The 17779-nt window shown below is 47.0% G+C and overlaps 2 protein-coding genes across 2 annotated transcripts; one reads left to right on the forward strand and one right to left on the reverse strand.

Annotated features, from left to right (window-relative positions):
- The first annotated feature begins 588 nt into the window (after positions 1-588).
- Positions 589-5381, forward strand: LOC101786084 (mitochondrial fission protein ELM1). The gene is made up of 10 exons (XM_004952600.3): positions 589-988; positions 1135-1367; positions 1976-2072; positions 2196-2345; positions 2427-2553; positions 3586-3698; positions 3794-3857; positions 3943-4036; positions 4132-4240; positions 4886-5381. The coding sequence occupies exons 1-10, from the start codon at positions 797-799 to the stop codon at positions 4982-4984; spliced, it is 1278 nt and encodes a 425-aa protein (XP_004952657.1). The 5' UTR covers positions 589-796; the 3' UTR covers positions 4985-5381.
- Positions 5382-16112: 10731 nt separating this feature from the next.
- On the reverse strand, positions 16113-17473 carry LOC101786490 (probable F-box protein At2g36090). The gene has a single exon (XM_004952601.3). It carries the CDS (start codon positions 17317-17319, stop codon positions 16342-16344), a length of 978 nt encoding a protein of 325 aa, XP_004952658.1. The 5' UTR covers positions 17320-17473; the 3' UTR covers positions 16113-16341.
- Between the last annotated feature and the right edge of the window lie 306 nt (positions 17474-17779).

Genomic DNA, 17779 nt, shown 5'->3' on the forward strand with positions numbered 1-17779 from the left:
GTAACAGTTTGTACTAATTAAGATGCCACACTGTATATAATTGGTTTTCTTTTGGAAAAGCCCCTCTTCATTTTATCTTTCTAATCGATTCTGGCGATCCTTTCTTTCTTTCTTCCTACTCACTTTATCTTATAATTATATTTTATTTCTTCTAACCAAAATTACCGCATACTATGCGGCGAGCAAGTGATCAAACCATCAGCGAAACATTTAAGCATCGATATGTCCATGCTCACTGGTGGTGACCAAAGAATTAAGAAGCATTAGTAAAATTTCCTCTTCTAACGTCAGCGGACGTTTCATTAAAAGTTTCATGATTATTAAATAACATGTCACATCAACAATTTTGCTGATATGGTAAGGTTATTATAAAGGGAAAGGAGAGGAAGTTTTATCATATGTGAGAAATTTCGTCACCGTGAAATCCAGCCGACATAGTTATCTAGTTCTCAATTTTAGTACCTGTGAAACTGTGCATTTTTTTTTAAAAAAATAAACCTCGTCTTGATGGTCCGAGCCGAGTTGTTCATCTTGGCGTGCAAGACAGCAAGGGAGCCACAGCCGACACCTCATCCCCTGTCACTGCGAGGCGCCGAGGCCCTGGAAGAGCAGAGGGCCACCCACGAACACACGAAGCCACGCCACCTTCTCGACCGGTTCGAGTTCAGACCTTCCAGAACCGAAACCTTCCAACCCACCGCATCGCATCGAACCCTCTTGCTTCCCACGGCACCGCCCCCGCGAATTCCTCCTCCCCTCCCGCCGCGAATCCAACCGCCCGCAAAACCCTAGGCCGATGCGGCCGATCCGGCTGCCCGAGCCGCCGGGCGTCGACGGCATGGAGACGCCCGAGATCTTCTCCGGCGGCGGCAGCGGCGCCAAAGTCGTCCGCCGCGCCGTCCTCATCGGCAACGGCTCCCCCGGCGCCGAGAACCAGTGCCTCGGCCTCGCCCGCGCCCTCGGCCTCGCCGACAACCTCACCCTCTACGTCAGTTCCCCCTCCCTGCCCTCTCGTTTACTCCTCCCAGCACCCACCATTTCCGTTCCACGCATTTCCCGTTCTGTTGTTCGGCCGTTGCAGAATTTAGTAGTTTTTTTTGGGGGTTAATTTTGCTCCTGGGGATTGGCTTGCAGCGTGTCACGAGGCCGAGAGGAGGGATCAACGAGTGGCTGCACTTTCTCCCCATTTCCCTGCACAAGTTTATAGACCAAGTGCTCAGGCAGTTCTTCCGCAACACGAGGTTCACGATAGTGGTTCAGGGGAGGAAGCCGTATCGTGTCCTGAATAGCAGTTCAGTTGGGTTGTCTACAATTCTGGAACCTGACGTCAAGAAGATTGTGACTGTGGCTCGCGAGACATATGAGAAGTAAGTCCCAATTGCTGTCGTACTCAATTACTTCCTTCTATGAACTTATACTGGAATCTAGCTTCTTTAAACCATTGGTCATGGTTCACTGAAATGTGAAATAATTGACTAGTTCATGAGTGTTTGCCCAACTGGAATTAGTATGATTGGCAATTAGAAGTTACAGCCAACTGGAATCCCAGGAATTACCTTATTTATTGCATTATAATGGCCTTTTGGCATATCAATTTGTTTATTGTCTTTGGAGCTACTGATGTCTTGTCATCATTTGAATAACATTCATTTACCTTCTTGCATTCACCTTCTGTATCTAAATATGTAATATGTGAATTGTGCTTCAAGGAAAGATCATGTCATATGAGGAAATTTTGTTTATGATCATTTGAATAACATTTATTTGGTGGATCATTTTGTAGAATACACTTTATATTTTCTGTGGCTGTAGCGCATATCCATGTAGAATATCTAAGTTCTTGCCTAAACATGTTCCTTGCTTTTGGTCGGATTGTCAGGTTTTGTAATGTTCTCAGAATTAGGCAGTCCTACTGGCTTCTAAATATTATGATAAGATGTGAACATGACATCATGGCCATTAATTCTTATTCCAGGGAAGGTCCAACATTAGTTGTTGCATGTGGCTGGGACACCATATCATACTCAAGCTTGATAAGGAAATTGGCTTCAGATAATGTGTTTGTCATTCAGGTAGTATTCAAACCTAATCTGCTGACTTTCACTATTATCTGCTAATACAGTAGATCCACAAAATAAACCTACTTGTCTTGAAAATTCTGATGTAATTCTTGTTATGTGCTGTTTCGATATTAGATCCAGCACCCCAGGTCCCGCCTTGATAGGTTTGATTTGGTGGTGACTCCTCGCCACGATTACTATGCTTTAACTGCTAGTGGACAACAAGAAATTCCACGCCTGTTCCGGAGATGGATTACTCCACAGGAACCACCCAGGAGCAATGTGGTATGCTGATTTCTCATTACTCATAGGTGTAAAACAACTTGCACATTTTTGGCATGCTAATTCTGATATTTGAATGTTCAGGTTCTTACTGTTGGTGCGCTACACCAAGCTGATTCTGCTGCACTCAGGCTTGCTGCTATTGCCTGGCATGATGAACTTGCCCCTTTGCCTAAGCCATTGCTTGTTGTTAACATCGGCGGACCCACAAGTAACACTGTCTCCAGCACACGTTTTTACATATAATAGTCCTGTTTTGACTTGGCTGCAGTGTAAATCTAGAAATGATGTCAGTTGTTGCATTCAAACAGGGATACTGTTGGGTGTGGCCTGCCTAACACATGTTTGCTAATAATGAGTGAATTTGTTATTTCCTTTACTGATCAGAGTCTTTTCCTTCATTTTGAAGTCACATTTGATAGGTTTGTTCTGTAGTCTGATGATCCTAATAAAGATTTGATATCTAATAACCTGTACTAGAATAATGATTTCTTGGCTGCTAGAATGTGACATTTGGTTTATTGATTCAGATATTCCATATATCAATGTTACCCTGGACTTCATGTCAATAAAACCAATTTGAGATCCCAAATGTTTGCTCTATATCCAATTCAATAGAACAGTGCCACATGTAAGCCATTGCCCCACTGATCCGAATAATTCATTCCCAGTGACAAAAGGGCTCAAAATTACCCCATTTTGAGCAGGTGAAATGAAAATGCCCCCATTTTCACCACATCAAATGGCCTGAAACTGAGGAGTTGGCTGAGAAGGGCAAAATAGACAGGCCTGCAGTGGAACGGATGGCGGAAAAAGGAATAGGGCTTTCACTGCCTGAAAGAAAATTTCTCTTAATATTATTCCATTGATAGTGTAAACCCTTAGTTATCAAGAATGGTTCACCACTTTTCCTCCCAGATTCCATAGCAAACCCATATCCAAGTCAATCCAGGGTGTAGTTAGCCCTGGAGCGAATCTGGTAGCTAGAATAGAAAGCTAATGCAATGCTGTTTTCTTTATATGTGTCAAAGTAATGTCAACTATGTTGGAGGAGTTCAATGTGAACTATCTTGGAGGACTTTTCCCTTCTATAACTTGCATACCTATTGGCCTTCAATTGTTTCAATTTCTTTATCTAGTTCTTTGAATGCAGCTTCCAATTGTGTTGAGTGATTTGTCAAATGCTTTTCATACTCCAGATATATGATGACCTTTTTAATGTGTTTTGTCTTTCAATGTTCAGGGAATTGCAAATATGGTATAGACCTTGCCAAGCAGCTCATAAGTTCTCTGTACAATGTGCTAGATAGCTGTGGGAGTGTCAGAATTTCATTCTCTCGGAGAACACCGTGGAAGGTAGGATATTTGGCAATTTGTTTTTTGAGATGGATATCTGACAGTTTTACTATAGTTTAAGTGGGTAAGCTTCAGGTTTAACCATCTGCTGGCAGGTCTCTGATATTGTATTTAAAGAATTTGCTGGACATCCGAAGGTCTATATTTGGGAAGGTGAAGGTAGACCCAGAAGACGAGCACTAAGCTGTTCCATGTTTATGCTTTTTACTCAAATTGCTGAGCTTGTTACCTTTTTTTTTTTCAGAACCTAACCCTCACATGGGACATCTTGCTTGGGGTGATGCTTTTGTCATAACAGCAGACTCGATAAGTATGTTAAGTGAGGCATGCAGCACAGGGTAAGATGTTTTTTTTTTATTTGAACAACTTGCAAGTTGCAACCCTTTTGTTAAGTTTCATGAGTTTGATAAGCTTCAAATCACAATTGCTACAGGAAACCTGTTTATGTTATTGGGACCGAGCATTGTAAATGGAAGTTTTCAGCTTTTCACAAGGCTCTGCGGGAGCGAGGGGTCGTGCGCCCGTTCACTGGATTGGAAGATGTAAGTTTGTCAATATTGTTAGAAAATGATAATCTGTCTTGAGTGCCCACTCGATAATGTAAGAAGATTCTGTTTGATTATATCCATTTTAAACAAGTTTTAATGCTGATTGTTTAACTTCATACAGAATACCGAAATATTTTCCTTTAATTTCTGTGCAACCTGGCTTATGGATCCCTGATTTTGCCAACTTTGATACCTACTCCAAAATGCTGAACCTTTTTTGCACTCGTGCACATACCTAATAGCATCTCACACACAGAGTTCAGCAGCACAACTGTGGCAGGGAAAATGCTGTATACTTACTCTTGCCATCAATTATAGGTACTGTCACGATTTCATCTAAATACATCAGAACTCTCTAGTTACTGCATCAGTTATGCTGGATGAGAATTACAATTCTACTGCACACAGACTTGTTTGTACTGCATCCTGTAGCTTGCACCACCATATAGAAGATTTGTATAGATATACCTATGCTGGTAGAAGGATCAAAATCAACAAAAGCTAGTCTTTTTTATTGAAGTGCCAACCTGACTACTTATTATAGCTGGGAGTTCTTCATGTAATTTATTATCATAGATTTCCTCAAAGTTCAGATGGATGTACTTGCTCAGCTGTATCACTGTTCTTTTTTCCTTGTAGATTTCAAATAGCTGGAGCTACGCTCCCCTAAATGACGCCATTGAAGTAGCTACTCGTGTTCGTGAAGTGATTGCAGAACGAGGGTGGACAGTGGGATGATAGTGATCACAAGTAGCATTGTATTATTCTGTCAACTTCTCTTCAGTCTCTGGATATACGGTAACTTATACAGTTTGATTAACCTCACATGGATTCAGTTTATGTTGTTCAGAGGAAGAATAATATAGCCAGGGAATGGCCTGTACAAAAGCTGACCTACTCTTTTGGTGGTATTATACCCCAATTTTTGAGTGAGTGCACAGCTCCCGGGAGATGTTTTTGGTTTGGCAACTGGTAACATGTTGCCTCATGTAAATTTGACGCTGCTGGAAAGAATTGGAGTAAGTACAGTTGGGAATGTGAAAACTTGAAGTTGCTGCAGTGTGTTGTATGCTTATGACATTGCCCTACTTGGTCAAATTGTTGTATCATGAAACATGCATAACTTATCGGTTTTTGTTGATGCGACTTTTTACTGGAAGGTGGTGGTAATCGAATGTCCTGGATTTGTATTGCATTCCGGAACTGCTGCACACCGACCATCGGCGCTGGTTGTCTGCATTCTACCTGGAGAGATGCACAGTCGCAGGTCCCAACTTGCAACTAAAAGCGCAAGTGTACACGTGTCCCGCTGGTTTGCACTGGATGAACAAGTTGTCCATTTGGAACCGGCATTGCTTCAGTTGCCCGACACCGTTGCTAGACCGGAAGAATGAGGCTGTGCCTGTGCAAAATACAAGCCATTTGAGTTCTGTCCAGCATTTGAAACGAACGTCAACGCGACGCCGTGGCCGCGGTAGGGTTCAGAGAGATGACAAGTTTGATAGAGAATTTCATCATGGTCAGGAGTCGGGACCTAGAGGTTGTTTTCGCAATGTTTTCAACTCTGGAAGATACACGAGTACTGATCTGAACACGTTCCTTTTGAACGAGTCTAGCACGGCGGGGTATAATACCTGCACTGCACGCTGACTACATCAGGAGAGCGAAACGACACTGACAAAGTGACAATGATGCTGAGCTGACTGCCCGATCCCTTTCGGGTTTGCGAGCCCATCAAATAATGTCAGTCCTTGCGGCTGACGCCCTTTGCTACAGACGGAGAGGGAGTACAGTATTAAGGGGCAACAGGCACATGCTTTGTTAGATACTCGGATGGAAAAAAAAAACTGTTAACACTTTTTATCTAATACTACTTTATTACCAACAATTTATGTTCTACTTCTACCCACGGTTTTATACATCATTCGCTTAATAAACGGTTTTATACATAATGAATATGTAGTGTTGCAAAATGACTAGTCATTGCATGAGTTGGTATAGTGTATACGCTTCACAGTTTGGTCTAGTTTGGAGATATATGCAACGCGAGGTCTCCCGTTTGAAATTACAACCGTGCTTCAACGATGCACTTTCGATGCTCCATGGCTCGAGTGACTCCAAGTCACAGGTCGCACTGCACCCCAAGCTAGCGACAAGCGGGAATGCGATGGCGATTTGGCTTTTCTAATGACAGATTTACAATCACTTACGTCGTGCACTTTGAGGGCAGGGAGTAAACTGTATGTGCAACGAAAATATGTTGTATCCATAACATCTGATGAAAAGATATGCAATGAAATGATCATGCCCGTGCTTGTGCTATGCATGAATCATTAACTAGTCTACTTGCTAATTACAACTATTATGTACTACTAGTTCATCAACCCGTGCTCCCGCACGGACTAATATTTTTAAAAGCTATTCTATTAGAAAAATATTTAGAAATTAGAATCCTAGCTAATAATAAAAAATTTACCTACTACTCTCTTATTTGTTTAATACTTCAACATAATACTTATATAGATGTGCACTTATATTTTTTCAGTTGTGATTGATTTTTAATTAGTAATTACTCTATACACTTTTTCATCCACGTTCACACTTTTTTCATTTTGTATCACACCTCCATACATTGTGTTTAGCATAAAAATTAATATTTTTCATCACTTCCTCACATACATGTATAAATGAGACTACATGGTACACCCATCATGCGTATATACCTTAACTTAGTATTTCTATATTAACAATGGCATAAATAGGTAATTTAGAATTATATATTAATTTACTTGTGGATATTTCTGATGAACATAAAGATAATTATATTAATATTTAGGTGTTTACTTTAGGTTTTTTAATAATGACATATATGGGTAACTTAGATATAAATTTAGAATGGCATTTTAAGTTATACTTGATAATGATATGCTTGGGTAAATTGGATGAAGATTATGGGATAATTTTAGATTATTTTCATAATGGTAGAGCACAATAATTTAGATATAGGTTTAGAGCTTTACTTTAGAATGTTTTTATAATGATAGTGGTGGGTAAATTTTTAGAACATATAATAGACTAGTAACTATGATTATTAGAGTTTACAGAATTGATGTTTGAAGTTTCTGATTTTTGTGAGAATTTCTAAGATTTATCTTTTTTTTCCTAGTGTGTCTCTTGAGAACTAATGCGGAGTCTTCAATAGGAAAAAATAGGTCACATTACTACAAAATTACTACCTTAAGCTACCTCTCATTTGTTAAACATTTGAACATAATACTTATATATATATAATATATATATACTTATTTTCTTCATCTGATTGTGATATATTTTAGTTAGTAATTACTCTATAATATTTTCATCCACATTTATAATCTTTAATTTTTCACTTTGCGTTGCAGGCATGCACTTGAATTTGTTTAATGGATCCTAAGTTTGAGCTATAATTTTTATATTCTCATCACTTCCTATGTATCTTTATAAATGGTGACAGACATCATGCCTATATACCTTAATTATTATATCATATAACAATAGTGTAAGAAATAGATAATTTAGAATCATATAATTGTGTATATTTTTAATTAAGGTGGTTTGGATTCAAAATTTAGTATTACCTTATGTTATTTTTAATAATGGCATATGTGGGTAATATAGATGCAAATTAAAGGGATTACTTTAAGTTATTTTTTAAGTATTAGTGGTGGGCAATTTAGTTAAAAATTAGGGATTGTTTTAAATTATTTTCTATTAATGGTATAAGTGGGTAGTTTAGATGAAGATTAGGGAGTTACTTTAGTTTATTTTATATAATGGTAGAGGTTGGTAATTTAGATATATATTTAGGGGGTTACTTTAGGCTATTTTCATAATGGTATAGGTGGGTAATTTTTTAGAAAAACATAATAGATTCAATGGCTATGATGATTTGAGCTATTTGATGGCCAGATATTTTATTTTTTTGAAATTTCTAAGATTTCTTTTTTTTTTAGATTGAGGACGTCGGCAAGCTGACCTCATGAACTAATCCGATCATAGCAGCAAGCTGGTTCAAATTTAAAAGGAAGGAAAAAGAGCTTTAAAGGACGCTTCAAGTAGAAAGCTTACCTCCGAGAGATAGGTTAAAGAATGGTAGCAGTTGAAAAATTGGCAAACATCAGCATGTTTACATCACATTTACCCAAGTAGTAAGGCATCGTCACATATGTTCAATGATAGAGCCTCTGTCTCTATCACTAATTCACTATCGATGTTGGAAATGGTTAGAGAGCATGGACGGCTGCTGGCTGCTGCCCAAGCATATTCTGACCTCGAGTAATAGCCCTCCAGCTACTACCCTGCCGCCCTCTCCTTTTCTTATGTCACTCTTGTTCTTATCTTACATGTCCCCTAAGGTATATCATCAACTTATACGAAGTTGGATACGGCACTACACGGATTGTAGTTCACGGGCAGTATCGGTTACGAATACGGAGGCGAATACGAAGAGTCAAATAAAGGTCACTAGCTAACGAGCAAAAGCTGTCAGGCACCATAGCCCATAGACCAGCTCAATGCTAACTCCATGACTACAAGCTAGCATTCAAGCAGAGAGTTGGTGAACTCATGTCTGTATATATGTGAATCGTATTCAGCGATGCAATCTTTCTCATTTGAACATGAGATTCCACAATAATGTTTGGATTGCAATGTCCTTTTTTATGGCATACTTGGAAAAGGCGGAATTGTTGAATCTTCCTGATGAGGATTGTCAACACTCAACAGCACAGGTTGCATCAGAAATTGAGGAGGAAATTTATCAATGAAAGAGAGCTTTATTTTCGTGAATTTCTAAATTGGAATGAAGATGAAAATGCTATCCGAAAGCAATAGATTTTGTATGGAATAATAGATTGATTAGGGTATACAATATGTACAAATATGTAGACAGCTCTTGGTGAGGTTTATAGAAACACAACCGACCAAGAGATAAGACTGCCCATCCTAATCCATCTAAGGCACGGCAGGGAGCCGGCCTGGGCCTGGCGCACAACCAGGGTCCATGTACACACACAGCACATACACATCTTCTAACACGCCCCCGCAGTATGATCGTCGGCAGCTTGAACGTTCAGACTGGACCTGAACTCCGTGAACACTGAAGAAGGCAGGCCTTTGGTGAAAATGTCGGCGTACTGAGAGCTCGTCGGAACATGAAGAACGTGGACATCACCAGTAGCAACGCACTCACAAACAAAGTGTAGATCAATCTCCACGTGTTTTGAGCGCCGATGCTGAATGGGGTTCGAAGACATGTAGACAATGCTGATGTTATCGCAATAAATCAAGACGGTGCGGCGCAGAGGAACATGCAGCTCAACTAAAAGTTGGCACAACTAGAAGACCTCAGCAACGGCATTGGCAACCACCCAATACTCAGCCTTGGCACTCGAGCAAGAGACTGCAGTCTGTCGCTTTGAAGACCAGGAGACCAAGTTTTGAAGACCAGGAGCCCAAGTTGTCGCCCAAAAAGACTGCATACCCGAAAGTGGACTTCCGGGTGTTCGGGCAACCAGCCCAATCAGCGTCGGAGTAAACAAGCAAATCTGACTGAGTAGAGGGCCGTAGATGCAAACCCAAGTGAAGAGTGCCACGAATCTACCGCAGAATGCGCTTCAAAGTGGCAAGATGTGGAGACAAACCTGTTGAACCGCATAAGCAATGTCTGGGCGAGTGAAGGTGAGATACTGTAGAGCACCAGCGAGCCTCTAAAAATCAGTCCCATTGACAAGCGGGGCACCGTCAGTAGCATACAGCTTCGGATTTGTATCCACCAGGGTGGAACAAAGCTTACAATCAGTCATATCAGCACGCTCCAGAATCTCCAACATAAACTGGCGCTGAGACAGAAGAAGACCATCACCGGACCACGGAACATGCATACCCAGAAAATGATGAAGTTCACCAAGGTCCTTCATCGAAAACTCCCGCTGTAAAGCATCAGTAGTGAGATGAAGAAGAGGTGTCGAAGACACCGTGAGTACTATATCATCCACATAAAAGAGGAGATAGACCATGTCATCGCCGTGGAGGTACACAAACAGGGAAGTGTCGGTCTTGGCGTCCACAAAGCCGAGTTGCAGCAGGTGAGAGGCAAAGCAAGTGTACCAAGCACGAGTAGCCTGCTTAAGTCCATACAGAGAGCAATTCAGCTAACAAACATGATCAGGACGGGTGGAATCCGCAAAACCAACAGGCTGAGCATAGTAGATTGTCCCTGAAAGCGTCCCATGAAGAAAAGCATTCTTCACTCCAACTGATGAATCGGCCAATGACGAGAGAGGGCTAGAGATAGTACTGTACGGATGGTGGCTGGCTTAACGATAGGACTGAAAGTCTCAGAAAAATCAATCCTAGGTCACTGAGTGAACCCGCGAAGCATCCATCACGCTTTGTAGCGCTCCAGAGAACTGTCGGCATGAAACTTGTGCTTGAAAACCCACTTTCCAGTAATAACATTGGCCCGAGCAGGACGTGGTACAAGATCCCAAGATCCCACATGTGATTGGCCAGCAGCACGTCGAACTTCTCCTGCATAGCCTGGCGCCAATTGGGATCGATGAGAGCACCCCGATAAGTGCAAGGAACTACGGACAGCTGGGAGGAATGAAAAAGTGTTGGCAGATGAAATCCCAGCTTCCCGTGCGTCGTCATGGGGTGCTGATTGGCGACAGGATGCACGGGAACCGCACCACGAGGAAGAACGGCCGGAGCAGGAGGCTGGTGAGGCTGTCGAGGGTGCCGAGAGGACACTAGGAGAGGGTGCTCGACGCCGAGGCGGCTGCCCGGTGAGGCCAAGGCGGCGCCGGCAGCAGGAACCTTAGGGGGTGGTGACGAGGAGGGCGCATGAGGTGCTAGGGCTGCAAGCGAGGGGGGGAGAACCGTGGGCGCTTGCCCGACCGATCGGAGAGCTCACCGGTGCGATCGGGGTGTTCACCCAACCAATCGGAGAGCTCGCCGGTGCGGTTGGGGCGTTCGCCGGACCGATCAAAGCGCTCGCCAGTACAGTCAGAGCGCTCACCCGAACGATCGGAGAGCTCGCCAGTGCGGTCGGGGCCGCACCCGTGCGTGGCGCGGTCGTGGTCAGAGCATTAGGGAGCGCTTCGGTCGCAGTCGGGGCCGCACGTGGCAGTGCGAGGACGCCAGAAGGTGCAGCTACACGTGGCTGTGCGAGGACAGCAGGTGCAGCCGAGCCGCCAGAAGCAGAAGCCAAAGGTGCACCGTGTGGAAGTCTTGCAGTAACAGAGATGGTGCCGGACCAATAGGGGGTGGCACCACATCAGAAGGCTCCAACAAAAAATCAAAGTTCTCGTTAGCTGGGGGCGGTTGCTGCTGAGAAAAGGGAAAGGTAGTCTCGTCAAACACGACATGGCGAGAGATGATAACACGGTTGGACAAGAGATCAAGGCAGCGGTATCCCTTGTGATGAGCAGAATAGCTAAGAAAAATGCACAGGGTAGAGCGAGGAGCGAGTTTGTGTGGCACAGTAGTGGAAAGATTCGGATAGCAAATGCAACCAAAAATCCGGAGATGGTCATAAGACGGTGAGACACAAAATAGACCCATGTGCGGCGTGGAGGAGCTAATGGTTTTGGTGGTTAGAATGTTCAGTAAATGTGTGGCAGTGTGCAGAGACTCAACCCAATAGGAAGGAGGCATACTAGCCGAAAAAAGAAGGGAGCAGACAACATTGTTGACGCTCCGAATCATGCGCTTGGCCCGGCCATTCTGGGGCGATGTATAGGGGCAGGACATGCGAAGATGAACCCTGTGAGTGAGGAAGAAGGTGTGTGTGCTAGAGTTATCGAACTCGCGGCCGTGGTCACACTGAACAGCCTTCACAGTGGCACCAAGCTGAGTACGCACAAAGGAGAAGAAGTTACCCAGAGTCGCCAAAGTGTCAGATTTGAAACGTAAAGGGAACGTCCACGAATAATGAGAATAGTCATTAAGAATGAGCAAATAGTATTTGGGAATAGGTGACGTCCACAAATCGCAGTGAACAAGATCAAAATTACTAGACGCTCTAGAAGCAGAGGACTAAAAAAGGGAGGCGCGTGTGCCGCCCTAACTGACACGCATGACAGATGGTATGAGTCCTTATTACAAAAAGGAATAACCGAAGCGACTTTGGACAAAAATTCATGGCTGGGATGTTCGAGACGACGGTGCCACATAGAGGAGGTGGAGACGACAGCAAGAGCGTGGGCAGTAGGAAACTGCAGGGGATAGAGTGGCTCGGAGCTATTACACTTGACGATCAACCTCCAAGACGCCAAATCCTTCACAGAGCAGCCATTGGGATCAAATTCAATAGAATAATTGTTATTAGAAGTAAATTGGCAAACGGAAATAAGGTTCTTAATAAGTTTAGGTGAAAGTAGAACATTGTTAAGGGACAAGGAACCCGAAAAATGAGTTGCGCCAGTAGCTATGACAAAGAAGCAAGGAACCATCACCGACAACAATTGATGGAAAGGGATACCGCGGATGAGAAAAATGTGAAAGAGTACCAGTGTCTAAAGTCATGTGTGAGGTGGCACCTGAATCAAGATACCAGTCATTCGTCTGCGGCTAGTTGAGGGTCATGGTGCTAAACGTCGAGGTGAGGGACTGCTGATCCTAGGAGGAGGGTAGGCCCATCATGGGATTGTAGAACCCTGGGGGCACCTGTTGCGCATGCTGCCCTAGGTAGGGTGCTTGTTGCCCCATAAGGGGGGCCTGAAGGCTCTGGAGCTACGCCTGCTGCTGGGCGAGGAGGGCCTGCTGCGCCTGCTGTTGAAACACCGGTGTGTGCACAGCTGGATGGGGAGGAACGACGACATGTTGCCAAGGGCTCGGGTACATCTGAATTGTATCAGACCAGGGGTTCCATAAGAAGGGCTAGGGACCGCCAGACTCCTAGGAGGTGCCGGGGGCAGGGGCCTGGGCGCCGGGGGTAGGGGCTTTGGTGCCGTTGCCATTGCCCTACCGCTGCTGACCGCCAAATTGGCCCCTGTCCCACTTCTGCTTGGAGGAGGTGCCCCCCTTGCCGCCCTTTGCCGTCCCCAGAGCCAGAACGCCCGGCAGACTGGTGGGAAGGCACAGAGGGGCGAGAGGAGGAGCTAGTGTTGACGCCGGTGAGCAGCGCCGTGGACGGAGTCGAGGAAGGAGGTGCCAACATGAGCTCCTCGAGAAGCAGATCGTCACGGGCCTCCAAGAAGGAGCGAAGAGGACGAGAGCGCCGGATGTCACGATCGACGGTGGCGAACTTCTCGTTGAGCCCGCGGATGATGTTGAGGGCGAGGGTGTGGTCGAAGACTTGCTTGCCAAGATCACCAAGGGTGTTTGCCATGCTCTTGAAGTGGCGGCAGTAGTCCGTAATGGACAAGTCACCCTGATGAAGTTCCGTAACTTGGCGTCGAGGTAGAGGGCCGGCGTCTCCCGGTTGTTGAGAAACTGCATCTCAATGGCGAGCTAGGTGTCGCGGGCGGTGGCGCCGCGCTCGTCGCGATCCATGACGACGTCGATGAGGTCGTTGGTAATGGTGCCATAGAGCCAAGACCAGACGACGTGGTCCATCCGGCTCCAATCAGGAAATGCCAGGGCGGGAACGTCATGGAGAATGTGATCCTGCAGCGATTACTTGTCAACGGTGAGGAGAAACTGCTCACGCCACCGTGAGTAGTTGTCGGTGGCGGTGTAGAGGACGATGGGGATAAGGCTCCGAATGTTCTGCACGACGATGGCTTGGGCATGCAGGTTGAGGACGGCAGCAGCCTCGTGGAGCATCATAGCCTGGTGAGCATCGGGCGCCTGATCGGAGAGGTTGGAGAGGTCATCGCTGGCATCCTTCTCGTCGGAGTCAGGCGGGGCACCCTTGCACTCCTAGGAAACGCGCGCTAGGGCCTCGCGAAGGTGGGCATCGATGGCATCGTGCTCCTGCGCAGCGGTGGTGGCCTCGACCTTAGCCGTGATGGCGCGAACGAGGGCAGCGGCGTGGGCTTCCTTGCAGGTGGCACGACGCTAAGCAGCAGCGGCGGCGCTAGCATCAGCCGCACGCTTGGCGGCCTTGGCGGCAGGGTGCCGGCCATGGAGAGCAACGGCGGTGGAGAGCCGGTGCGGGAGCAGCATCGCGGGCAGGCGCGTTGAGAGCAGCGCCGGCAGAGGCGTGCTGGGAGCTGCGCTGATGGAGGTGCGCTAGAGCGGCGACGGCGGCGCGCTAGGATGTGGAAGGTAAGGAATCGGGGATAACCCGGACTCGTGATACCATGAAAGCAATAGATATTGCGTGGAATAATAGATTGATTAGGGTATACAAACATGTACAAATATGTACAAATAGTCATCATAATCATGAGCTGGTGCATGGATGGCAAGAAATGATTGGATCTTTAACGGCATTCAACCGACAATTCAGGGCACAATAATTTGTTTCAAGCATATATTTACTCTGGTTATTCACAGAGTAAAAGACACTTGAAACAACCTATGTCTCAATAGCTAGATCAGAGCTTGTAATTTTTATAATCTTCTTTGTTTCCTTCTTTGTCTCCTAATTTGGTTAGTATGAACCTGTAAGATACTCTCTCTCTATATATATATAATCACCAGGGGAACTCCCCCGTCTAACTCCCCCGTCTGTTTCCTCAAAAAACATGTACAAATATATAGGCAGCCCTTAGTGAGATTTATAGAAACACAACTGACCAAGAGATAAGACTGCACATCCTAATCCATCTAGGTCACGGTAAGGAACCGGCTTGAGCTAGGGCTCATGTACACACAGCACATACACATCTTCTAACAGTATCACAAAAGGAGGCTTATCCGCAATCGCACATTAGCGCTAGTTGTGTCCTAGTAGTAACTTGGCTTTTCCATCCAAGTCTTGGCTTTTTAAAATGGGAAGTCGCTGAAAAAACTTCCTGAAAAAGCAAAAATTATGGGGCTGTCGTCTGAGATCGAGTACGCGGCCCGGCTGATGTGCTAATCAGCGACACCCTTTGTCTAGTTTTTAATCATAATTATTGTAGTACCTGATGTAGTAAGTTCCCTAAAAACCTTTTGATTTCTGTTCTCCTCGTCTCTTCTAATGTATCCTTTCGCCAAAAAGAAAAAAAACCACAATCGCTATGTAGATTAGTTTTTTTATGAGAACACTATGTAGTTTAGTTTACGAGATTCATAATTTCATACAAGTTATTGTGCGTACAAGGATGCAAGCGGGCCTGCCTGCAGGCGCCCGCAGGCGACCCGCATCAGCCAGCTAGCTAATCTAATTATTCATGCAGAGTCCCGCCAACACTTGCTTCCTGTGTTGCAATGTTCTGCTGGGCTTCGCCGGAAAAAAAAAATAACAAGCAGTCCGCGGCGCGACAGAGCTCGACACGGCGCACGCTCCGGCGGCCTGTCTCCTCCTCCGCGCGCCCAGTCTCCGCCATTAGGATCTTTTCATCCTGACATGATTCAGAGTGAAGAAGCTATGTGCCTGTGTCGTGTCTTGAAAATAATGGTTGACGTTAGCACTACGTACCAGTAAAACCTGCGCCTGAAAAAAAATTTGACGTTTGATTTGGAACAAGTCATCTCGAACACTTACATGTTGACTCATCAGGGTAGCGAGCGAACGTGTGATGCAGGATTGACTGCGATCTTCTTTTTTGCCTGCCACGACTGATCAACAGACCAGTGCGGCCACGAGAAGTCTGGACATTCATGTTTCAAATTTTCAGGCATCCTTTAGAACATAGAGATTCCATAGTAGGAATTTTTCAGAAATCTCACAGAAATCAATTTAAGCTCCCACGTGACTGATGAAATATATAACGTTCTAAAAGGAAGAGACCGTGAGAGTCATGTATCTTTCTCTCTTTTGTTTCACTGGAAAATTTCCCGTACATCATGTATCACGAACTTGAGTGCCTAATAATAAGCAAATGAAAAAAAGAAGAAGAAAAACTCTTGCACTATCTCGGTGAGCTGTGTAAAAAGAAAGAGAACTCTCCTAGAATTATGTACTGTACATGCCAAGAACTCGGCGACGATGAGATGCATCGGCCAGAACTGTAGTAGCTCTACCGGAGCACGACGGCGGCGACGAAGCTGAGAACGGCGACGGCGCTGACGGCCGAGCAGCAGAGGTCGACGAGCACCTCCTTCCTGGCCTTGGACTCCTTCCTCACCCTCTTGCTCCTGACGAACTCCTCGTACCTCCGCTTGGCCGTCTCCTCCTGCCCGTCCCCTCCCTTCCTCGGCCCCGCCATCGCCGCCGCGAGGAGCCGCAGGGTGCCCTCGCCGCTCACGGCCGCGCCGTCGGCGTCCTCGACGGCGAGGCTGATCTCCCTGACGCTCCCGGTCTCCTCCGAGCAGGTGACGGTGGCCTCGAACTTGCAGCCGCCGAGCACCACCGCGTAGCGCACCAGCGCCTCCCCCGTGTACCAGTGCCTGTCCACGGCCACGGGCCGCCGGCTGGAGACGTTCACCGCGCGGCCACCGCGGGGTTCGACCACGATCCAGCTCAGCTCCAGCTCCGCGGGGGCCGCCACAGCGCCGCCGGCGCGGCCGGGGCCGAGGCCGAGGCCGACGATGGGCGCCGGGCTCTTGCACTCCACGGCGTCGACGCGGAACGGCGAGGAGAGGAACCAGGTCGAGGACGCGGCGGTCTCCACGACGCGGGAGAGCAGCGGCGCGCCGCCGTGGTACAGGTCGACGGCGGAGACGAGCTCGGAAGGGAGCTCGGGTCCCGCGAGGGGAGCGGCGTCGGCGGCGGCGTCCACTGGTAAGCAGGGGAAGGGGAAGGCGTCGGCGAAGAGGCGCTGCGGCGAGACGGCGGAGGAGGAGGACAGGAGGTCGGGGCGGGCTGCGAGCAGCGACGGCCAGCGCGCGAGGCAGAGCGCGCGCCACGTGTCCGGGTCGGCGGCGAGTGCCCGGAGCCCCGCGGTGGCGCAGCTGGCGGCGGCCAGGGAGCGGCCGTCGAGGCGGCGCAGCGCGCAGGCCAGCACGTCGGCGGGGAGGTCCTCCACGGTGGTGGTGGTGGTGGTGGTCGACGCCATTCCCGGGCCCGCGCTTAGCTTCTACGGTCGACGGTGCAAGCTAGCTGCAGGGCCGACGACGACGGGGTCGATCGATCGAGTGGCTCCAAGCCACGGGTGCGGCAAAAGCTCCAAGGCCCAAGCTAGTGACAAGCGGGGATGGGATGGCGATGTGGCAGCGGAGCGACAGCTTCCTCCTTTCTTTTATAGGCGCGCCGCGCGCGCGCATGGGTATCTCGCTACCTTGGGCGGCAGCGTCGTGCCGTGCCGTCCCGTTCCTATCGGGTGCGAAGGCGACGACCGTGACAGCCTGACGCACCGGGTCCGTCCGGCCAGCGGGGGAGACGGACGGGCGCATAGAAAATTACTAGCAGCACAAGGCTCAACACGACACGACCGCGCGGGCGCGGGCGCCAAGTGGAGTTTGCCCCGCGTCCGGGCCGGACGGGACGGGTTGCGAGGGAGCGCCTCGCGCGGTGCC

This window comes from Setaria italica, chromosome I (genome assembly GCF_000263155.2).
Source record: "Setaria italica strain Yugu1 chromosome I, Setaria_italica_v2.0, whole genome shotgun sequence".
Classification (NCBI taxonomy): domain Eukaryota; kingdom Viridiplantae; phylum Streptophyta; class Magnoliopsida; order Poales; family Poaceae; genus Setaria; species Setaria italica.